We start from the raw sequence: 24,447 nt of genomic DNA on the forward strand, positions 1-24,447 counted from the left end.
TGTGATTGGGTGTAGGCTACATGTGCATGTGAGTGTTTAGAGAAAGTGCTTTCCCCCGTCCTGCAGTGGGAATCCGGCTATGAGTGATTGTATGGGCTCTGGCTGCTGTCCATTTTTAGGAGGTCAAACTGGCTGCAGCTCATCATTGCCGGTCCCATGCTTCTTTCATGCAGACAAAAGAAGCTCTGGCATTATTATCGCTTCATTTCAGCGTGGAATTCAGCAGATAAGTTCATATTGAGAGCCTCCTTCACATGCATCAGAGCCAGGCTATTGTAGTTTTGGAGTATTGCCCTTTTGGCGCTGATCACTGGTCACCATGGAGTTTGGTTCTCTGTCTCTGGTCGAGTCATTTCCAGCAGTGGCATGGCTTAGACCTTCATCATCAAATATAAAATGGGGATAAATCTCTATACACAAACAATTTGCAGAGTTTTAATACCCTGTTTTGTCAAAAAAGTGAATGCCCAGGGCAACAAAAAGAGCGCAATCCAGTATGGGAGTGCACATTTTTCCTTCAGCAATAAAATGAATATGATTAGATCATACGTTTGGGGCCGTTATTCTGACCTTCCATTCTGGGTTTGTATAATCTCCCAGGTCACCACCAAATCATCTCTCATGATATTAAAGGATTGAACAGAAGAATCCAACCTCCCAGGAAGCACTCTGGAGCTCATACAGCCTGAGAGCAGTGGGAGTCCAATCTGAGGAATCGCACAATCTCATTATTGTGTGTGTGTGTGTGTGTGTGTGTATGTGTGTATGTGGGGGGGAGCTGTGGCCCAGGAGCTCATAAAGTTGATCCACTGCAAACTTATTAATAACCTTTACATAAAAGTCATAGAAATGTTGATGTTGGAGAAATGAAGCGGGATACAAACACTAGGTCACAGCCAAACATGAAGTGTAAGGCTGTTAGAGGGCTAATACATTCCCTTAATACACATGCAAGGGAGCAGAGAAATGAAAATCATAAATGTTACCATGCATAAAAAAGTGACAGGTCTCAATTATAAAGCTCCCCTCTTGCTAAAAAAGTGTTTATGTAGAAACACCAAGGTAACCAAGACGGCCCTCTTCTCCATCTGTATTTATGATCTGAGTCCAGACCAGACCAGTGTTTGGTGGCTGTAATGTGGTGAACGAGCTTCATGTAGGAAACCAAGGCTGACCCCCATTATACAGTCAGGGACACATTTAATTAGGAGCAACTCACGTGAAACGACAGAAAGTATTAATATTAATGGAGGTTTAATTGAGGTCGTTTTGGTCCCCTGTTGAGGCTTTCAACCTCTAAAATGGCTGACGAGTGACAATGTGAGGAGAGGTAGCCCACAGCCTGGGTTCGCCATTTCGTATGTGACCCCAGAGAAGATGACGACAACCATCTCCCATAATTCATCTGAAGATGTCACCTCCTTGACAGATGAACAGGCCCTCTGGGCAGCAGGTGTGTGTGTGTGTGTGTGTGTGTGTGTGTGTGTCTCTAGGTGGCTAGGTTTTGGTATACTTGCAAGGACTGGCTAGTCAGGGTGTTTTGGCTTGTCCTCCTTTTTGTGTATTGTGTTTGTCTGTGTGTGTGTGTGTGTGTGTGTGTGTGTGCATGCATGCGTGCATCTACATGCGTGAGGTGTCATGTGCACGTGCACAAAGTGAAAGTCAAATCCAGCAGGATAATTAATGTCGCCGCTTTTTACATAATGTTAACTCAAACCCTGGAACTGCTCCCTCCGGAGGATCAACTGTCCAATTTAATTTAGGCTTCAGAGCGAGTAAATGAAAAAAGCGAGACCCATTTCTCCTCACCCTGGGACAGTGTCTCTCGCACCTTTCAGCGTCCTTTTATCTAGACCAAACAACAGGTAGACACTTTTTTTACCACTCTGCCCCAAAGGAAAAAAGATACAGCTTATCAAACAAACTCAAGGTAAAGCTTTACAAAATGGATCCCAGGAATCCCAAGTGCATTCTCCACTTTTCCATTACCACAAAACAAATATTGCTGAGCAAAGGGACAGCCTATTCTTATTCCAAATACAGGATTTATTTCCCATGGCTTTAACACCATGCATGCAGCAAACCTAATTTCCAATTTGCAGATGAATATGCTGTTTTCTCAACTCAAGTCCCAAATACATAATTATTACCTTAGCAGTGGCTGGTGTAAAACAATTGTGGGAAACCTAAACGTATCTACAGAATAGAACATACCTACACAAGAATATACGTATGTATGCACTTCTGCATGTACATAGCAATGTACCACTTACCTGCATAGATTCAGCTACTTAAACACATACGTTCAAACATACAAATGTATTGGCACGTGCAAATGCTTAGCCTACCTGCATACACATGACTGCTTTCTGCAGACTCCTCTCTTTCAATACATGTGGGTTTTAACATGTTAAGAATAATGGCAGCGACGTGACAGTAATCCTGTAAATCTGCAGCATAGACAAACGTGCAGGAACTGCTTTCAGATAAACTCTTTTTGGATGTACTATCTCAAACTAATTTCCAGGAAGCAATGGAGCCTGCCACTAATGAAGTGCCAACGAACCAATTCAATAAAAGTGACGCCTGCTCTGATTTGTAGTCTGAGAGAGTTGTGTATGTTCGTAAATATTGATTTCACTGTCCAAAATTACTAGGATGGCATAAAATTATGTTTGAGGTGGGGGGTTTCATTTAACTGAAACAAATAACCACTGAACACTGCTACATTTTTATATTAGATACATAACTATCTAGTAATGAGCTCTGTTGTCATAGGTCATGTCTTTTCAGCCACTCACATTGTTAAATACAGTAAATGTCTAATTTTAATGTCATAGTTTTGGGATTTGCATTTGTTTTCAGAGTTTATGCCACAGGTCAACCCAATTTTAATATGAATATTAACGCTGTTAATTTTTGTTTAATTTTTCTAAATTTCTGCGCTATTGACATTATTCTCTGTCTTGGGGGAAAGTATTATTTAATTGAGAAAAAAGAAGAAAATATGTTTAATTATTTTCTTATTTCTTCAGTTTCGGAGAAAGGGGTTAGGCAGTAAAGTTAATTGCCAGATTAGGTTCAGTTTCCTCATACTTCACTTTTTAATTATCTCTCCGTGAAATTGACTATTTTGTGTTCAAGTCACGTTTCAGTGTTGGTAATAGTTTCATACTCTGAGGTGTTCAGAAATTTTAAACAGGCAACATTGTTGTTACCTAAGCTATCTAACAGGACCCTCCCACTCCCCAGCCGACTATGAATGCAGGAAGCTACGGAGCCGGCTTCGGTGAGAATAGCAATCATTTTTTTATGTGACTAAACTCTAAACGACTGTATCCGAGGCTGATTGTAAATGGTGTTTAGAGACTGCAATGTTAGCTGACTGTGATTAAACTGAAACAAGTTCAAATCGTGTAGTATCCCTTGATGTGTAGGAACAGTTAGCTACCTAGCTAGCTCACTGCGTCTTTTAGGCTAACAGTTATCTTCGGGTAGCGTTAGCTCGCCGTGAGTTCACCAACTGCTGACGGGCTCTGGGTGTCAATATAACGGACATCAACGCTGTTGAGACCCCTTCAACCTAAACATGTTACAAACACATTAACGTTACCTTACGGCTCTTGGGATAATCATTGAAACAATCCGGGTGTACAAACTGTGCGTTCATTGGACGGAGGAGACACGCTGAACTTTCCTATTGGACGGTGATCCCGGAGCTTTTTGTTTACTAGCGAGTATCCGTATATCCGTAACAAGTATAGATTTAGAACCTGTAAGTATACACGAAACTTTCATTAAAATTAGCATGTTGTGACTCGGGGTTCTTCCTCTTCCTGCCTTACTCGCACTTTATATGTTTGCAATTTTCTATTCGGACGAATCAATATTTTGTTTTCGATGTATTGCCGGATTAACCTGTTCTGCAAAATAATCTGCTACTTCCTGACCTCAGTGAATGCACCATGTCGCCGAGAAGTTTCAATAAAGAAGAGTGCACACAGTAGACTATTAGCAGTGGTTCCCAAAGTTACTTTAGGACCCCTATTGGATAAGATTTTGATTTTAGATGTTTTATTAAAGAAAGTGAATGGAACCCATGACCAAACTAGTCAAACATTCTGTCATTGTGTGACTTATGGATAAATTATGGTGTAAATAAATGATTCCTCTTTGTGCTAGGGATACCTAGCCTCAGGTTCACTGTGCATCAAATAGGCAATTTTCATGTTAAGCAAAACTTTAATTAGGAATATGGTCAATTAGAGCACAATATACACTATAACAAGTCTTAAGACGTGATTCAGACTCGAGGCTCCAGCATAATGAAACAAACAATGCAGGGCCCTCATTCATTGATATTTTTAATTTAGTGATGCCAAACATATTAGCAATGAATCAAATAATGAAAAACCAATTGCTAAATTTAACCTTGGTGCAATGGGCTGCTTTGCCAAGTTAGTGGTTCAGCCTAATCTACATCAAACTGAGGTGGGTTGTATTTTGCACCTTGCATCATAAAGCATGTCTGAAGCATCTCTAGTGGCCACCATTGATATGATGATGCCTCCTGCTCATGTGTCATTGAACTGTTGGAAACTATGACCACCGCTGCTGACATAAACATACACATTGGATTCAGATGGAAAACTAGCAAACAGGCTTCAAAATCAAGTTCAAAGTCAAGGTAGAGGAAAATTGGTAGTATCCTAGTGTGTTTAATAAAATTGCAAAAAGCAATATCAAGTAGCAATATCCAATGTGTACATTGCATATTACCGTTAAGAAAATCACAGATAAAATAATCCTACTGATGTTAGAGGCAGTGAAATGTGTCACAGAAACATTGACTGGATTTCTGTGTCACACCTGTGTTTTGATTTCCATGTGTCACCAAATAATGTTTAAAATATAAAAAAAATCTTGCAATATATAAACTTGGTTCGCTATCTCCTCTCTGGCTCTGTAACACACATTCACATTTGACACCACTCCCTCCACTCTTGTCTCAGGCTTTGGCGTGAGGATGTGGCTTCTATGGGTCCTGCTGCTATCGCTGCTCTCTGCAGTGTCCGGGGGGGCAGACTCCAAGGCCGTCACTACCAGCCTCACAACCAAATGGGCAGATACCCCTCTGCTGCTGGAGGCCAGGTACGACACTGCACTGCTCAGCAGAATCAGCCCTTTGGCCGCATTACGTCTGACATTACATTTCGGAAGCAGATAATAGATAAATCAATGTCCTGAGGGCTTGTAGGGTCATTACTGAGGATGTCCTCTAAGTGAGTTTAAACTTGTCTCACTGATGCGTCCTTGAGCAGGATGCTGAATACTTAAAGGCTTCAGAGGCAGTACTCCATGCTGCAGATGGCCCTGTGCTTTGACTTTGACTAGCAGAATAAATAAAAAAAACCTTTTTCTAGAAAGTCATTGTTTCCCTTAAGTCCCTTATTCTTCCAAATTTAGCTGTTAACTATTTACCGACTGTATGCACAAAGTGTGTCCCACATACATGCACATCTTATGAAACTGCCACCCTTATCTTTTTTTTCCTCCAGTGAGTTTCTGGCCGAGGAGAGCCAGGAGAAGTTTTGGGACTTTGTGGAGGCCAATCAGAACATAGAAGGAGAGCATGATGGTAAAGTAAAGCTGCTTCAGCCACTCGAGACGAGTTTTCACTTTTAGTTTCTGTGCTTGGAGCAGCTGAATTTATGATGTGTGTGTGTGTGTGTGAAAACCACTTGGAAGCAATTGCAGTGTCAGTGTTTTGGCCAAACACTTATGCAAGCAATAACATGATAGAACAGAGCCGCAAGCGATATTTTCTCCATTTGTGTCGACCCCTGGAAAAACAATTAAGATTCTTTCATATGGTCTAAACCGTTAAATGGAGCGAGAGAAACCATGCCAAGGAACACAATGTTGACACATTACTTCTGTTTGTGCTGATTGTCGTCACGCAGACACAGATCAGGCCTACTACGACCTGATTGTAAAGAAAGCCGGCGCCTTGCTCAGCTCCGTCCAGGTGAACATGCTCAAGTTCGCCCTCTCCCTCAGAGCCTACTCTGCAACAGTATACTCCTTCCAACAGGTACCGGGCGGATGCTTTGCTTTGGTGTTTAAAGGATTTCCATGTGTGAGAGTGAGAGGTGTCGTGTTCTTTTCAATGTAAATGAAAGATCCTGCAGTTCTTTTTTTTTTATTTCTTTTTTTAGATAGCGTCCAACGAGCCTCCTCCCTCTGGCTGCTCAGCATTTTTCAGTGTCCACGGAGAAAAGACGTGTGATGAAGAAGGTTTAGCAGCACTGCTGAAATCAGCACCTGAGAGGTTATTAAAGGCGCATAAGATTCAGACACAAGGGTGGGAAACCAGTGAAATAATGACCAAACTTACACCTGACTTCGCTGTCTCTCTTTCAGGCGGAAGCCATACCTTTTCAAAGGCGATCACAAATACCCAGGATCAAATCCAGATGTTCCTGTTGTCATTCTTTATGCCGAGTTTGGGAAACCAGATTTCCAGAGGCTTCACCAAGTCATCACCTCCAAAGTCAACGAAGGCCTGGCGACTTATGTGCTCCGCCATTACCTGGCTGTAGGTTTTTCCTCACACTCTTTTAACAAGATTGACTTGAAATGGTTGATGCATTCACAGAACACAGTGACACAACTACAATTAAAAGCTAGCAGGTAGCAGGATATATATAAGTATTTACTTGCAAGCTGGCGGAATATGTGAACAAACATTAACATACGTTTTTCATCTAGATAAAATACTAAAACACAAATTGCATTTTAATGCCAGGTGTAAAATGGGTATAAGAGCCTGGTCGATTCAACATCCATCCATCCCATCAATTAATACACACACACACACACACACACATTAGACACATAACAGATTAAAACACATTGTATCTGGATATGTTTGATCTGTTTCCTTATTTGCACATATTCTGAGAAAAAACACAACTAAAAAGTGCAAATCAATGCACTATAACTTTATTTAGATTATTTACTGACTTTAGGCCTAATGTTCTTCTCACCAAGTTTTTGCAGCTCACTGACAAAAGTCCTATATCGGAAGCAATTCAGCATTGGCTCAGCGCTTGCGTGCGTGCGCAATGTGTGAGCTGTTGAAAAACGCAAGAGAAGAGGCTTGCTGATGCCTTGCAGACACATTCCAGAAATCTAGCAGGCTAGATATCTGGAGCAGTCAGGGACCCTACCGGGGAGCTACAGCAAGACACGGGTCGCCTGTACTTAACTGTATGTGTTACATGTTCAGTACAGGCCAAAGTTGTTGTTGTACGTAGAGAAACAGGCTATGAATTGTAAAGATGCGTGGAAACAGGCTGTTTTGTGAACACGTGTGTCAACGAACACACCCCCTAAAAGCGATCTTTCTGATCTTTCTTTTTCTTCTTTGTTGTGTCGCTGCAAAACAGCTTCCAACAACCTGGAGCGCTTGTTTTTGGCAAGCATTCACCCCCTTCTCACTTATGGTATCGCGTAATTTCTCGCATGTGGTTTTTTGGGACAAAAACATAGTTTTTAGATTACACTCGGGGATTCCTCCTTGTTAAAGATCTAATAGTGTGTGAGCCCCTGTTGCCGGTCAGTCAGGTTGGGTGGAAAAAAGACAGCAAGTTGTGTAGTCTCAAAAGTACAGCAAACTGGCAACTTGAAGAGAAAAAAAATGGCTGTGGGAACTTAAGTTAAATGGTATTCTAGTTATTGTGGTTTTCTGTGTGACTGAATGTGTACACTCCCCTTTATCCACAACTGCTGCCATGGTGTGTAGAAATACTGCGCAGCCCCCACAAGTGAATAGACTGTATGTACTTATTAGTGAACATGAACTAAGGTGTTGATTAAAAAGCACTTGTGTTGTCAGTTATCTTTGTCTTAAAAAAGATTAGGGTTAATTTAAGAAAACACTGCAGTTTTATTGGGCTTCTCATTTTCACCTGCAATGAAGTGCTTCCAATTTATCATGTCAGTTTGATGTTGGATTGAAGATTGATGTTGGATTGTTTGATGTTGGGATCCCTCACATGCAAATACAGTTGAGATATATATATATATATAATGTGTGTGTGTGTGTGTATAACCCTCCAGAATCCAAGCGGTAAGAAAGTCTATCTGTCGGGGTACGGAGTGGAGCTGGCCATCAAAAGCCAGGAGTACAAGGCAAAGGATGACACACAAGTCCAAGGTACACACACACACACACACACACACACGCCCATGATAGTCCTCATGTGAGCAACGAGTTAATTGATTGTGTTTTCAGAGGCCGAGGTGAATGCTACAGTGATCGGAGAGAATGATCCAGTGGACGAGGTCCAGGGATTCCTTTTTGGCAAACTGAAGTGAGTGGCTTTGCGTCAGCCGGTGATAAAAACTTAAAACTTGGATTATCTCCCTGAATTTCACCACTCTTACACCAGCCTGTTTCTTCCCTTTTTTCCTCGACCGTTTCTTACCCTTAAATACACCTTTGTGTCTGATGAAGTAACCTGAAAATAAACAAATCAATACATAAACCCTGTGAAATGTCACTTTAAATGAGCAATTAGAGCTTTTAGCTGAATCCCTTACTCTCTGTCTGCGGCCTTCTCTCACCAGGACTCTCTACCCAGAGCTGAAAGAGCAGTTAAAGGAGTTGAGGAAACATTTGGTAGAAAGCACCAATGAAATGGCCCCTCTGAAAGTCTGGCAAATGCAAGGTGGGTCTCTTCTCCAAATCGTTCTCTTGCAAAGCTTCTGTTTGTTTGTTTTTTGGCAACTCGCTGTAACATATTTGGATATGTAGAATATGTAAGACTTATGCAAGATCTCGTCACACCTCTTCTTACTGGTATTACCTAGTACTTCATAAAGTATTATGTCAATGTCTTGACAAGTTAATGGAAATAAACCGTGAGGCCCTCTGAGCGTCAAAGCTCAACACCTCTTACTCATCTTACTGTTAACCATCTGCAGGCATTATTCCTGTCACTTACATTTTGAGGGAATTGATTTTATGGTCCTGCAACGATGCCCTCAGGACTCGGATGGAACTCTGTGTCTGTTAGTTTCATTGCCACAGTGGACAAAAGATAATGATCTGATGGCAGACGTCCCCATCAAATTGTGATCAATTGTTTTCTGACCTTGTCTTTACAATTTAATAGAAACCTGTGGAGCATATGTTCATATCCCTTGCTTAAAACCCCTCATTATGTATTGACAAACCGTTCTTGAATCATCACAGAGGGCATTTTAAGCATAATGAGTACTATAATATTTAATATTTTAAGAACATGTTTGTGATAACACCTTTGTACTCAAACACGAGTAAGACATATATAGAATGCAGGACCCCTGAGTCTAAAACTTGTGCATGGGTGGGGTTTATTGGTTAGGAAAATCAACTTTTCATCTGTAAGAGAAAGAATGTTATTTATTCTTTCAAAAGTTGCATAGTCTTTCTTAAATTAAATAGTCTGAATCCTTCAATATGTACAATGGGTATCACATGATGCAAGACATTGAATATCACCAAGTGTACACATCACATAGCTTTAATGAAGAGCTGTGACTTATGCAGGATGTATAAATCTATGATACTGTCAGGGTAAAATACCTGGATTTTCCCATCCTTAAAGCGTAATGAAAGAAGCTTACTAATCCCCTTGATGTACAATAAGATATAAAGAGACATTTTAGATTTTGTTTTCTGCTGATTTAAATGTATAAATGAACTCTAAGTTGCAAGACTTTACTGTACGTGTTTAGCTATGAATATGGGTTTTATAATGCTCTCTTGTAATCATTCCCTGACACACTGTCATCAATAAAAGTGATCTAAGGCCAGTAAGAGAGCCCCTGTTGTAGATGTGCTATTAATGCAGTTGTTTCATTAGTTTGATTTATTCTACCTATGCACCGATTATGAATAAATCAACCGAAACTAATATTTGCTTATGGTGCTGGAACAGTAAGATCATACCACCAGTGAATCAAACTCGCAGCGGACATTGATCTGTCTAGTTCCATAATCAATGGCCGCGCTCGATCGGCGACCTCTTGATACATTTGAGCCATAACATCTTGAAGCCATGAGAGCATTATCCGCTGCGGCTAAAAAGCAATATTGATTGCATCATCTTTTGGATTACATAATAAACACACTTTGACAGATGTAATCGTGTCCACTTTTGAATTCACCCTAGACATATTTATACATACTATTCCAAATTTTTTTTTTTTTCTCATGCTAATGTCTATCGTGGGCATGAGGCTGCTTTGATTGTGTGTGCATAAAGGATGTGAGGGGATGAGAGAGACATGTCATGACGGCGTCTGTCTTTATCTTTTACTCCGCCGGGGCTCATTAGTTCAGCTTGTTTACAAAGAGAGGGAGATCTCCAGGGACTAATAATCTCACAGGCTACAACATCATTACAGATGCTCCCGGCATTGAAATAGTCCTCGCTACATTCTTCGACGCCTCCACTCTTCGAAGCTCTACATACTCTCATACAGTGTCTCCTCTACGCGTGTAAACACACACGTATGTTGATATTTTAGTCTTTATTCTTAATCCTGCCTTTTGTCATTTGAGATAGTTTTAATTAAGGTCTCTGTGAAGACAAGCATGTTAACATGGAATTATTTGCTAATTAATACGTTAATTAGCTTTAATGGATGACTTTTTTTAACCATGCTAGCAACTAGCTTGGGGTGGCAACGTCTGTAGGTTGGTGGATCCACCACTTTGGTCCAGAATGAAATTCCTCACCAATATGTAGATGGATTGGCATGCAAGTTTCACCAGACATGGCCAGACGATGTGCTCTATTTACTGACCTTTCTTCTAGCGTTCCACCATTAGGATGAAATAAAAAAGAACTGAGTGTGCACCCTTTGTGGGTTTATATCCGAATGAAGACAATTGCTCATACTGCTTTTATTTTGTTAAACCTATTTCTCTTTCTGTGTTTCTCTGTCTCTTGTGTGTTTCCTCATCTCCTCTCTGCTTTTGTCCACTCGTCTCATTCCCATTTTTATTTTGCCTTCCCTGCCTACCTTTCTGTCCACCCACCTTTTCTTTTACAGATCTAAGTTTTCAGACAGCAGCTCGCATTCTTGCTGCTCCCGCTGTTGAAGCCCTTACTGTTATGAAAGACCTTAGTCAGAACTTTCCCACCAAAGCCAGGTAGACACACTCAAACACACACACAAACACACACACACAGTAAAAAGTTTTAGTTACCACAGTTACTGATGTCTGCAGTTTTACAGTTCGGTCTGCCCTTTTCTTCTCACAGGTCCATCACTAAAACAGTGGTCAACTCTGAGATCCGCAAAGAAATCGGCGAAAACCAAAAGGTACACTTCTTGTTGATTGATTGTAGTTTTTCATCTATCAGTTTTCTTAAAACATCCTTTATTTAATAAAACGAAAACTCCCAACAGATTATCATAATGGGATGAGCCTGGCTTTATTCCACATATTTTGTCATTTCCAATGAATCATATAAAATTATAGTATTTCCTAAACAGTTGGGCACCGTAGTGTTTATCAGTTAAACAGTAGAAAATAGTGCATTTACCGGAAACAATTTTTTTTAAATGGTGGATTTATACACATTTGGTGCTCTGCTATTCACAGCAGGACGATGTATGTGGGGTTGACTCAAAAATAAAGTATGTGTGTGTCGCAGAGAAATAAAAATATATTGGGCTTTGGCTACAGAGACAACACTTTAATGTTTATAGGATCAATAAAAAGTTAGTTTGACTCTTTGTGGAATTTGTTGACAATGACACAAAATTAGATAAAGTGAATGGAAATTGAAATTAGCATTTTCTTTTTCCTGATTTCTTTTTTTTTTTTTTATTGCCGCTATATTTCAAAACCTGGCTAGTGACTCATATGTTTTGTCTGTATCCAGCATACTGGTACATTTACCTTCTTTCTGACCATGTTGTCCATCGGTCAGGGATAATTTAGGGTTAGTTGTTTACCAATCTAATCCAATAAGGCAGAAAAACCATAGACAGCATTAACATTACACACAACCTTCCCCTCCCGCCTCTTAGCCGTCTTTAGGGAAATATCTCAAAATTAGAACGGCCCTTCCTGTTTTCCTTTTGTTCCTCACACCTGTTTTTGTAATGTGATAAATTGTAAACGACATCTGACTTGAAAAGCATTCAATATATGACAATGTGCTTGGCTTAACCCTGCAAATGGAACAGGTAATCACACCTTTTTCTTGTCAAATATCCTTCACACCCTTCCTTCCTCAAGCTGTGCTCACATTATCTTGGTGTGCAGACAGGAGTTTGGATGACGGGGGGTGGGGCCTGAACAGCAACCGTCTTAATTACTGAATCTGTGATTCATTCAACAGGCGCACTGAGTCCTGCAGCGAGAAATGATTATTGATTGAAGTAGTTTAGACACATGCACGCTTACATTTCTCTCTCTCTCTCTCTCTCTCTCACACTCACTGACACACACACGCACGCTTTCTTTCTTTCTTTCTCTCTCTGTTTAAATAGGATGAACAATACTTGTGTTAATCATGTCTTGTTGTAATTGCATTGTTTGGAGTGTGTTTAATCTGACGTCTTTGTCTTTCTGTAATGAGAGTTGACTGCGCCAGAACGTCTTTGAGCGTTCCTTTTGCATATGCGGCCGAACAAACACGCACACAACTTCTCACGACTGTGTACACACCCTTTCTCCAATAATTAGATTTGTTGAGTGTGGGGTTTGATTGCTCTAAACAGACTGACTTTAAACAGCGCTGTCAGTGCTTGTTTGGTGCTGTGGGCGTTCCTTGTTACGGCTTTGTGTTGACTGTTGCTTCTAGTTTTGCGATATAATTAACTATGCGGCGGCCTGGTTTGACGTTGCCTGCTACACAGCCTGGCGATCTGCTCCGCTGGAGCTGAATGGGGAGGTTTAGGGTTTGATGTGAACAGGATGTTTAGTCATGTTGACGTCTCTGTCTCTGAAGTTTTTCAAAGGAACTCTGGGCCTGCAGCCTGGGGATTCAGCCCTGTTCATCAATGGGCTGCACATTGATCTGGACACACAAGACATCTTTAGGTACACACACACACACACACACACACACACACACACACTAATTGTCATATAGTAATTAACAGTATCATTTAGCTGTGTAACATCTCTTTTGATTTATTTCCAAATAAATAATCAAACATTTACATGCAGTCACATTTAAAATATGTAACATTCTCATGCTGATCACTGCCATACTGTATATCCGTTTGAATTCAATTCTTATATTAAACTAGAGCCCGACCGATTGTTTTTAAGGCTGATACCAATACGAATACTTGCTAAGCCGATATTGCTAAGCCGATATATTGGCCGATAAGTATTTTAAAATAAATCCATAAACGCGTTACAAAACAAACGCATTTCCCTTACAGTAGTTATTTGTTGTTATTTATGAGTTCTCACTAAAATAATATGATAATAATTAGTTTTATTATCACAACAGAACAGAGGAACATCACGTTGTAGAGTGCCCTCTGGTGGACAAACTGTTCTTCTAAATCAGCCATTATAAATGCTGATACCGATAGATCGGGAAATTCCTAATATCGGCCGATAATATCGGCCCGTCAATATTTCGGACGGGCTCTATATTAAACTCACAATTGTGCAATGCACACTTCGACTGTAGACCCCAATCTGACTCCTGTCCCCTGCAGTGTGTTTGAGGTGCTGCGCAGTGAGGCCAGGGTGATGGAGGGTCTGCGCTCCCTGCACATCGACACGCCCTACATCCACGACATCCTGAAGCTCAACGTCCAGCCCTCCGACTCTGACTATGCTGTCGACATCCGCAACTCCGCCATCAGCGTAAGAAAATCACATGACCAAAATCCTCTGATAGAAAAACTAGCAGCCTTAATTAAGCCCTGGTGCTTGGAACAAAAAATGCAATCACAGTTGTGCGACACACATGCTGGAAAAACCCGGAGGAGCTAGAATTTCAATAAAGCCTTTTTGGACATTTACATTTTCACTTAAGTAAAAGTACAAAAGTATTAGCATCAAAATATACCTATTGTACAAAACGTAAAAGTACTCTGAATTGCAGAATTAACCATTTCAGAAGGTAACATAATTATAATCCAGTTACGTAACACAGTGTATATTACTGTGTTATATAATTGTAATATAGATGTTACCTTAAAATGAAGTATTGTACTTCAATAAACATAGTTAGCACTTGATGATCAGCTCATTGTTAGTCATTTAAGAGGCTAAAATACCAAATATTCTCTGCAATCTATATGCTCCTATAAAAGTATTTCCTCTTTGATTGTTTTTTGTTTTAGTGGATTAACAACTTGGAGACAGACCACCGGTACAGCTCGTGGCCTTACAACGTGCAGGAGCTGCTCAGACCAACCTTCCCCGGAGTCATCAGGCAGATCCGAAAGAACTTCCACAATCTGGTTTGTTCCTACCTGATTAATCAACCTTTGTGAATCCAGATGGATCTGAATCCTTGTGGAAAACAGTGTGTGTGTGTGTGTGTGTGTGTGTGTGTGTGTGTGTGTGTGTGTGTGTGTGTGTGTGTGTTTTGCAGGTGATCATTCTGGATCCTACTCAGGAGAATGCTGCTGAGCTGCTGAGTGTTGCAGAGATGTTTTACGCTAACAACATCCCACTCAGGTCTGTTGGTGTCATCAGGGATGTGGTGGACTGTAAACCCACCAGAATCATCAGGAGAATAAACAAGGATATTTGGGTTGATATTTGGGTTTAGATTCCTTACACATTGACATTGCATGTATTTTCTTCAGGATAAGTATAATATTACTCCACATTACTAAAACAACAAAACCTTAAAAGAAAGATGCTGCAGAGCAGCTGCAGTCATTTGGGACGTGAAGTTAAAATCCATTTTAATTTAGGAGTTTTGTCAGGCAGGTTTGGAGAGCCCTTTGATACCTCCCTGCATGGGGCATCTTGGGATGGTCAGTTAGTTTGAATACTGATGAAGCAGACAGCATGCCCTCTGCAATTTATCTATCCAATATACACACAAGAGTCTTTTTAAAGAAGTTTATTTGGTGTGTGTTTTAGGATAGGGCTAGTGTTTGTGGTGTCAGATGAAGATGACATCGACGGTATGCAGGATGCAGGTGTGGCACTGGTCCGAGCCTACAACTACATCAGCGACGAGGTGGACAGTCAGAGTGCATTTGAAGCCGTCATCTCTGTAAGTCGACCTTTCAAAAACACTGATGGTTCTAATGATACCAGAGACTCTAAAAAAAATTGTGAAGATGTGATCATTTCGTCTAGCTAATAGCTGTTCTCCCCGTCACCTTATCCTTCCCTTCCCATTTTCTTATTACCTACTAGATGTTCAACAAGGTGGCTATCGGTGGGAAGTTGAGTGTTGGGGACGTGGTGAAAGTGCTGGAGAAGAGGTTCCCCTACGTGGAGGTCAGCAGCGTCCTGGGAGCCGACTCCAGCTACGATAGCAACAGGAAGGTGCGTGGGGCTGAATGTCATGTCACAGATGGGCTGGATACTACTACCATTTTGCTGGTTTTACTTCCCAAAAATCAGCCCAAACCAATGTGGTTACCTTTTTATTAGTAATAGTTTTATATTGTGTTGAAGTAAGGTATTTATATAGGAAAAGGCATACACTCAGGCAATTTTGGGAAATGCAATTATTTGCTTTCTTGCCAAGAGTTAGATGATTAGTTTGATACCACTCTCCTGACTGTATGCAGAAGTTGGCAGGTGGTTAGCTTAACTTAGCGTAAAGAATAGACAAGGGGTAAAACTAAACTCTAAATATGACAAATGTACTTTCGTTTTTGTTTGTGTGCAGATATCAAATAGAATGTATTAATTAGTGAGCTTTAGAGGTATTGATCTTGTCACCTAATTCTCACAATGGGGCGAAATACATATCCAAAATGTCAAACTGTTCTTTAAAAATGAGAGCAATATATAGTTAACCAGTTCAGGCAACAGCGAACAAGTAGGTTGTACGTTAAGTCGGACAGCACCTTACAGGTGTGATGTTTTTGAACTCTAGGAACCTTTAACATAAGTTAATCTGTTGCAATAGATCATAGTCTATATGCAATAATTGTATAAATAAAATGGCTAAGATAAAAAGCATCGCTCAGATTTTCCTACTCCAATTTGTTTTTTTAAGGTGCAAATGAAAACACCACTTTGTGTCACGTGTTTCAGGAAGGACGGGCGTACTATCAGCAGACTGGGGTTGGCCCGCTGCCTGTGGTCATGTACAACGGCATACCTTACCAGCGCGAACAGCTGGACCCGGACGAACTGGAGACAGTCACCATGCAGAAGATTCTGGAGACAACCTCCTTCTACCAGAGAGCCGTCTACCTGGTCAGTTTGAGCGCACACACACTCATATACAGTGATGCCATTGAGGTTTCATTATTATGTCACAATTTAACGCTATTGTTTTGTAAAGGTTTAATAAAAAATTTAAGATGTGTATTTTAGAGCTAACATTATATTCCTTTTCAGCACAAAATCAATTTTCACTGCAATTGAGTAACAAATTAACTACTGACTGCATGTACTGCAAGTACACGTCATTGATGAGTATTTGGTATGCTTTGCATAAATGCTATAACGCATTGAGTTATTTCCACAAACTCCAGATGAGCTCTTGTATGGTCTGTAAAGATGAGATATTTGATTTTGCTTAAGACTTAAAGGAACAAATAATATTCCCTGAAAGTAAGCTGACACAATGTGAGTGTGTGGTTTTTTTTTGGGTGCTGTTGTGCATTTGTTTGTTTTTTAATTTATGCAAAATAGAGTTTAACTGAGGAAAAATAAATTACAGAGCTCCAGATGATTCTTTTGGGAAAAGTTCATTTTTACAGAAGTACACTATTTTAAGTAGGTGATAACTTTTTCTGTTAACCCTTGTTTTGTCTTCCCGTCAAAATTGAAAATCAACACTTTTGTTTTTATTGATGTTTTTAACTTTTTTTATGTTTTTATCTCTTTTTTTCAACATTTTTGACGTTTTTTTCCCCAAGTTTGTCACTTTTGTGATGTTTTCAACACTACGTAACACTAACTTATTAACTTTAGTTTAACAGTTATTTTTGGAACCTATGGTTAATAAACCTCACTTATAGGAAATTCTACCTAATGTTTGACTTAGAAAAGCAGAAATTAGGAATTATTTAGACTTTAGAAACGTATGTTGACGGATAATCACAAACTGGAATATGTCAACTTTTACAATCCAATTTCAAAACCAATTTTAATTAGTTTTTTCAAATGCTATCAAATTTGAATAAGACCCCCCAAAGTTAATAAAATTAGAGATTTGTACTTGCCAAAGAGCGTTGTGTAGAATCAATCATGTTATTTTGGGTAGTTAAATAGAACATTGATACAGGAAAACGGGTCACTTTGACCCGAGGACAACATGAGGGTTAGGCTAGATGCTTGTGAGCACACCATCTGCCATGCTTTCCTGTTTTAATGTCGTTCCAGCAGTTTGAAGAGAGAACCGTTTGAATTTTTCTTTCTTTCAAAAAGGCCTCTGTTTTGTAAGGTCTTTAAGCACAATTAGATCAGCACTGTTTAATTTGGTTACTACATCAGTTCCAGTGGGGACCGTGGTGTAAGTCATCACTCTTGTTTTCTCCTTTTTAATGTTTAATCCTAACTTGTTGGTGGATAACATAATACTCAATACACAAGTGTCAGTAACTGCAGTGGGAAAGCTAAGTTTTAATATGGCTGTCCTAAATGTGAATATGAAAATCACACAGACAGGATCCCGTGTGTGTGTGTGTGTCTGTGTGTCTGTTTATGTGTGTGTGTTTGTGTGTGTCTGTTTATGTGTGTTTCTGCATGTGTTTTGTCTCCCTCTCTGTTTTTTTTGGCTCTTGGACGCGTTACATTCCTCAGCGTATTGTTCATACTATGTATCTGTTAATTTCTGAATAAATATATATATATATATATACAAATTTGATCACAATAAAGAAAATCACACAGACAGGTACATCTTGCATCACTTTTGGGCAATGAACTGTGAAGAACGTCCTCTCTGAATGATTCCTTTACCATTCTGAGTCTGTGCTCATGTGGCTTGCAGGGGGAGCTGGCCACAGATCATGATGTTGTGGACTTCATCATGAATCAGCCCAATGTTGTTCCTCGCATAAACCCCAGAGTGCTGTCCACCAGCAGAACATACCTGGATCTGTCCGATACCAGTGAGTACGCATCAGGAATATAAAAAGTTATGCTATAAAAAAATTAAAAAAATGTATTCAACATACTCCCGGTTTTACCGGATTAGTTGTGTGGAGGAGGATAATGCCTGACTAATGTTAAAGAGCTGTTATTTTAACCTAATGATCCAATATTGAAGCCAGGCATCTTCAAGACTTAACAGCCAACCAGAAACAGACAAGCTGAAGTTTGAGAGCATTTCATTTCTGAGAGCTTTTAAAAGACACTTTAGACCAAATATTTTCATCTGGAGTATTTTTTGAATCTTTTTTTTTTTAACTATGCAAAGTGACCGAAAAAGCTTATGTGGCTTGTATTTTGTCGAGAGATTTCTCATTTGTTTTTAAGCATGGACATTTCAGACCAACTTTATATTCATCTGGGCCTCCTCCCATTATCTATGCAACATTCCATTTTAAAAGATCAATCGTGTAATGTGGCCTACTGCAATTCTGACTTATATTTTAGGCCATTAACACTTACACAGCTTTTATTTAACTCGGTTTGGAGTTAGTTTTTTCTTTTTTTTGTAGGTGGGGTTCAATTGCAACTCATGTATTATTATTTGAATAATTTTGGTATATGCTTAAAATATTTATACAGTTTTGTTTCTTTGTATATTTTGTTAGCAGTTAAACTTATACATATATGTATGAAGAGTAGAAGCTAAGATAGGACTTTATTCATCCTGAGGGGAAACTGTTGTGCATCAGGTGCAGTGCAGAGTAAATAACAGTGCAAATATAAAAAAATCAATAGAGGTACAACTATACAAAAATCAATATACAGCTATTCAAAAACATACACAATGTAAATGGCAGCAGATGAAAATTTAATGAAACATTTAAAAGTTCTACTGCTGTAAGCTCGGCCAACGTAAGATATACATCTGAATTTAGATGTTTTTGGGAAAAAAAAAGATAGTAGCTTTAGTTTCCCTCCTAGCACACAATCACACGTTTCCATCTTGAGAGTCTAAAAAATGTAATCTTTGGCATTTGCTACATGAGCTACAGTTCACTCCATTTTCTTCTCCTCTCGCAGACAACTTCTTTGTAGATGATTACGCTCGCTTCTCGACTCTCGACACCAAACAGAAGAGCACCGCTGTGGCCAACAGCATGAACTACATGACTAAGAAAGGTAAGGGTGTGCATGACAGTCTCAGGTGATTGCTGGTCCAATAACAAAACAAACTCAATGGAAGAGAATGCTGGGAGTTTGGCGTTTATTTTGTTGTTTCTAGTGAATATAATTTAGTCACCTTCAAGCCTAAAATCTCTCTATATGTATTCTCCTTCTGTCCTCTCCTCCTCCTCTTATTCATGTGATTTTTTTTTTTAAAACTCCCCTGCATCAGGGATGACCGCCACCAACAGGCATGGTAATCACCCTTTTTCCTCCGCTTTATTCCCTCCCCTTCTCACTTGCTCATTTCTTTCTGTTTCCCCGTGATCTACTTGCTGGCAGCGTTTAGATGCGTTTGTGAATCCACCACCTCTCTTCCATCTGTGTTTCATTTTTCAGAGGAAACACAGTACTACGCATGTGATTATTGTGAATCAAAGTACTAATGTGTTGACATAATTGCTCACTAAGTTCTAACATGTTTTTTTGTCCATCTTTAGGCCCCGATCAGACATACAGTTAAAAAACTTTAATTCAAAGCGGGGGGGAAACACCCAACGTCCTTTAGCTTCACAGCAAAATAACGGCTGGCTGAGGACGGCTGATGCGATGCTTACCTAGCATGAATACCAAAAGATGTGACTGGTCTGATCGGGGTCTCCAACAAGAAAGGCAGTGCGCCTTGCATTTTGCAACCTGCAAACGCATTTTGTCTGATCACGGCCTTAGCAGAGCATGTGTCATTTGTTACAGCTGCATGAAGAATGAGATGGGATAATGTTTTGACTAGATACCACCCAGAATATATTTACTTTTTCATTTCTTTTGTTGCAGCCCAGTATGCTAACCGCATAGATTTTTGCCCAATTTACCGAACTTTCATCTTCACCGAAGAGAATAAGGCTCGCCTCTTTAGCCCCCATATTTTGACAGTCCCTGTTTCTTCCTTTGTGGTTGTCAGATGATGGCTACATCCGTCCTGTGACCTTCTGGGTGGTTGGAGACTTTGACAAGCCCTCGGGACGTCAGCTTCTTTATGACGCCATCAGACACATGGTACTAATTCTTTTTATTCCGTCTCTTTGGGCTGGATCTTGATTCAATAGTGTTGTTATATAACATTTGATGATATGAACACATTTTCATTAAAACATACTGTGCTTGTCCAAATTAATTATTTCAAGCAAATTTTATTTACAAACAAAAAAAAAAAAGTGATTTAAAAGAAAAAGTTCAACATTATGGGACATACACATACAGTATTTAATTCTTGATAATGACAATGACTAGAAACAGGGGAGACACCCAGTCTGGCTCTGTCCAAAGGCAACAAAATCCGCCTACCAGCACCTCTAAAGCTCACTTAGCACCTATGTACTGTCCCTTGTGTTTAACTGGAAAGTAAAATTGTCAAGTTGTGCTCCCTGGAATCTCCAAACTCACTGTGACAACTAGATTCCAGTAAGTTACTGCGACGTGTCAAGACGACAAGTCCTGCTCATAAGCTGTTTCCAGTCTTTGTGCTAAGCTAAGCCAAACTAGCTCCTGGATGTATTTCATATTCATCTTCAGAGATCTGATAGTGGTGTAAACCTCTCATCTAACTTTTTGCAAGAAAACAAATGGAGTATTCCCTGAAATGTTGAGCAATTCCTATATTTAAGTTTTTTTTGTTTACACATGAAGAGTTTAGTCTAATATAACACAAAGCAACAAAACACAGTTCATTAATCCTTTATTTGATTATTGTCTATGGGACATACACACACTTTCCTTAAAATTGATGATGGAACGTATTCTTATTTGTATTATAGTGTTATAGTCAGTATTATTAAGAAAAGACCAGAATATCTCAAAGTGAGATTCTAATGTGGCATTATGTGTTGCATTTTATTTATATTTTAGGTGTTTATGTGTTTGGAAATATCAGCTGCTTTGTTATTCCGCTCTCAAAGCAGTGACAAATCCTTCAACACTCACTTGCTCCACAACAGAAAACCAGCAACAATGTCCGACTGGGGATGGTCAACAACCCCTCCGCCGCTCCATCCGCTGAGACGAGCCGCGTAGCCAGAGCCATCTGGGCCGCCATGCAGACGCAATCCGCCAACAACGCCAAGAACTTCATCACCAAGTTGGCTAAAGAGGAGACCGCCGCGGCCCTGGAGACGGGAGTCGACGTCGGGGAGTTCGCCGTCGGGGTGAGGGGGGACGGACGGGTTCCACTTATCATTGTTCATTGCTTGTTTCCTTCTGTTGCTGAAACATTTAGCCCTATTTTACTCCTAAATTTCTCTTTTATCCGCTGCCTACAAGTTATCTATTTTTCCTTCAGGGTATGGATGTGTCATTGTTCAAGGATGCATACGAGGGTCCCAAATTTGACTTCCTGCTCTCCCACGCTGCCTACTGCCGAGACGTGCTCAAACTAAAGAAAGGACAGAATGCCGTGATCAGCAACGGAAGAGTGAGGCACAATCTTGTTTCTTAATGTTTAAGAATCTGTACGGAAAATACGGACACATCATGAACAAATATAGATTGTATTTATGGATACAATCTACCATTTGACCACAGTTACTGTAGCTATTCAATCAAAACTCTTTTTCTTGTTGACAGATCATAGGACCACTGGAGGAGGAGGAGGTGTTTAACCAGGATGACTTCCTGCTTTTGGAGAGCATCATCCTGAAAACGTCCGGAGAACGAATCAAAAGCAAAGTGCAACAGTTTGGGATTGAGGAGGACAGGTATTTTATTTCCCTTCATTGCGTCTGGACACTTTCACAAGGTGAAATCTTTTGTAGAGTCTGTAAAATGAAATGCTGGATTTCTCTCAGGGCCAGCGATCTTGTGATGAAGGTGGACGCTCTGCTCTCCTCTCAGCCCAAAGGAGAGGCCCGGGTAGAATATGACTTTGCAGATGACCGCTACAGGTAAAGTTTTAATACAAGCACATCCTTTACACAAGCAAGCCTCCTTTACTCCAGGAGGGGAGACCTTCTCTAGCTTTCCTCCAGGATAACACAATTTTTGCAATGTACGTATGTTGTTGTATTAAAAATATAATATAAAATGTTGGACCATCTTCACCAAATACTGTATCAAAAGTTACCTTCAAACTTATTGTAAATACAGAATACATTTTCAAAATCCGTGCATTCTCTCAGCAACAGCCTTGAAAATGTTGGTTGTGTTTACTTCACTTGATCATTGATATGCTGATTTTTGGCAGTGCTGTGAAGATCCGCCCGAAGGAGGGAGACGTGTACTTCGATGTTGTTGCCGTGGTGGATCCTGTAACCAGGGACGCACAGAAACTAGCGCCTCTCCTGTTGGTGGGTTGAATGCTCTCCCTCGTTGGATCTGGTCTTTCTTACTAACTCGTCCAGTTGATTTAGCCTGTCCTTTGACTTTGAGCCTGTCCACGTTTTATTTCTAACCTTTCTTTTTCTCCCCCCTCTCCACCTGCAGGTTCTGAAGCAGCTGGTAAACGTTAACTTACGGGTGTTCATGAACTGCCAATCCAAACTGTCGGAAATACCTCTCAAGAGGTGAGGACTGTTTCTGAAGCTTACATCCTAGCTACACCAGTGTCAGGATATGTCCAATACCCTGGTGTTTTGGCTTTCTAGCTTCTTTCGGCCTTCCTCAGAATGTGCTTACTGATATTTTACTTGAAATAAGGCACTGGATCCTTAAGTATAACACTGTATTGCTCTTTGCCAGCATTAGATAGAAAGATACATACGTACTTACTTTATTACTTACTTACTTTATTACTTACTTTATTACTTTATTCATCCCAAAGGCAATATTAGGCATCCAGTAGCAAGACAACCATAACACAACAAATACATATACACACATATATATCACACATACATAAGAATAAAAATCACTCGCAGAAAGACAATGACCATAGTAAGGTAAGGTACTGTGGGAGACTGTGTGCAATGGTGATAGTGCAAAAGTGAACAGTGCAGGGATTGTGACTATTAAATATTAACATAATAACTTATGAACTGACTAATTGCCTATCAAGAAAACAAAATATAACAGTGAATAAGCAAAATTAGGATTTCAATTACAATTTGGTCCAACCATACTACAGATCTTTAAGCATCACTTCATTTGCCTCTGTTCTTTTTGGAAAAGAAAGAAATGTCAAATTTAGATTTAAAAAACATAATTGACAGGGCACGCTCTCTAATTTAAATATGTTTTTTTTCTGACTTGTAGGGACTCTGGTGCATACTTAGAAGGTTTTTTCTGTGGGTAATTTTCATTTTTCTGTTCACTCTCTATTATTATGCAGTGCCGCCTGAAGAACGTGTTGGCATTAAACTGTGGGGATTATTGTCCTCTTTCAGCAGGAAACATATTTTTTTGGGATTAGTTTAAAACCAGTTTGCAAAGGTTTTCCGGCGCTTTCAAGCACTTTATACATTTTGCTCAGTTTTGGGATTTAAAATACTTAAATGTTTATGTGCAAATGTTTTGTAGGAAGAAAAATGCACAAGACACCTTAGTTAGACCTCAAGGATTCTTACAATGTGTTTTATACTGAGTGTTAACATACATTTTCGTTGTTTACAAGAAAACTCCACAGGGCACTTTTTAACTTTATTGTGTTTTTTTACAAAATCAGATTTTCTTCCGTTTTTTATGTTTACTGTTTTGGCCAAAGGCATGCAGCAAACTGCAGATTATGGCATGAGGACTCCTCCACCTGTTACAAAAGTCCCTGTGTTTTCTTTCAGTTTTTACCGTCATGTGTTGGAGCCAGAGGTGGCGTTCCAAGCGGATGGTAGTTTCTCTCCAGGCCCCGTGGCCAGGTTCCTGGATATGCCTCAGACTCCCCTCTTCACCCTGAACCTCAACACTCCCGAGAGCTGGATGGTGGAGTCAGTGCAGACCCGCTACGATCTGGACAACATCTACCTGGAGGAGGTAAAGCTATATGTCTGTCTGTTCTCCCCGTCTTTGCAAGGGTTTCC

The 24,447-nt window shown here is 39.9% G+C and overlaps 1 protein-coding gene across 4 annotated transcripts in view; it reads left to right on the forward strand.

Annotated features, from left to right (window-relative positions):
* Window positions 1–3,200: 3,200 nt before the first annotated feature.
* uggt1 (UDP-glucose glycoprotein glucosyltransferase 1) overlaps window positions 3,201–24,447 on the forward strand; it is a 29,411-nt gene continuing 8,164 nt past the window's right edge. Inside the window, exons 1-29 of one of the 4 annotated variants that reach the window (XM_034858935.1) lie at window positions 3,201–3,289; window positions 5,013–5,151; window positions 5,559–5,638; window positions 5,964–6,094; window positions 6,219–6,331; window positions 6,424–6,598; window positions 8,125–8,221; window positions 8,300–8,378; window positions 8,635–8,735; window positions 11,110–11,209; window positions 11,322–11,382; window positions 13,023–13,114; window positions 13,750–13,900; window positions 14,383–14,502; window positions 14,637–14,722; window positions 15,137–15,272; window positions 15,419–15,550; window positions 16,271–16,435; window positions 18,180–18,300; window positions 19,364–19,462; window positions 19,680–19,703; window positions 20,409–20,503; window positions 21,442–21,648; window positions 21,783–21,914; window positions 22,067–22,197; window positions 22,276–22,383; window positions 22,683–22,785; window positions 22,922–23,001; window positions 24,211–24,400. In XM_034858935.1, coding sequence (XP_034714826.1) covers window positions 3,259–3,289; window positions 5,013–5,151; window positions 5,559–5,638; window positions 5,964–6,094; window positions 6,219–6,331; window positions 6,424–6,598; window positions 8,125–8,221; window positions 8,300–8,378; window positions 8,635–8,735; window positions 11,110–11,209; window positions 11,322–11,382; window positions 13,023–13,114; window positions 13,750–13,900; window positions 14,383–14,502; window positions 14,637–14,722; window positions 15,137–15,272; window positions 15,419–15,550; window positions 16,271–16,435; window positions 18,180–18,300; window positions 19,364–19,462; window positions 19,680–19,703; window positions 20,409–20,503; window positions 21,442–21,648; window positions 21,783–21,914; window positions 22,067–22,197; window positions 22,276–22,383; window positions 22,683–22,785; window positions 22,922–23,001; window positions 24,211–24,400 — 3,279 coding nt within the window. In that variant the 5' untranslated portion in view covers window positions 3,201–3,258. The remainder of the gene's footprint in view (window positions 3,290–5,012; window positions 5,152–5,558; window positions 5,639–5,963; window positions 6,095–6,218; window positions 6,332–6,423; window positions 6,599–8,124; window positions 8,222–8,299; window positions 8,379–8,634; window positions 8,736–11,109; window positions 11,210–11,321; window positions 11,383–13,022; window positions 13,115–13,749; window positions 13,901–14,382; window positions 14,503–14,636; window positions 14,723–15,136; window positions 15,273–15,418; window positions 15,551–16,270; window positions 16,436–18,179; window positions 18,301–19,363; window positions 19,463–19,679; window positions 19,704–20,408; window positions 20,504–21,441; window positions 21,649–21,782; window positions 21,915–22,066; window positions 22,198–22,275; window positions 22,384–22,682; window positions 22,786–22,921; window positions 23,002–24,210; window positions 24,401–24,447) is intronic. The other 3 variants (XM_034858936.1, XM_034858937.1, XM_034858938.1) reach the window with 3 other exon arrangements.

Source organism: Etheostoma cragini, chromosome 20 (genome assembly GCF_013103735.1).
Source record: "Etheostoma cragini isolate CJK2018 chromosome 20, CSU_Ecrag_1.0, whole genome shotgun sequence".
Classification (NCBI taxonomy): domain Eukaryota; kingdom Metazoa; phylum Chordata; class Actinopteri; order Perciformes; family Percidae; genus Etheostoma; species Etheostoma cragini.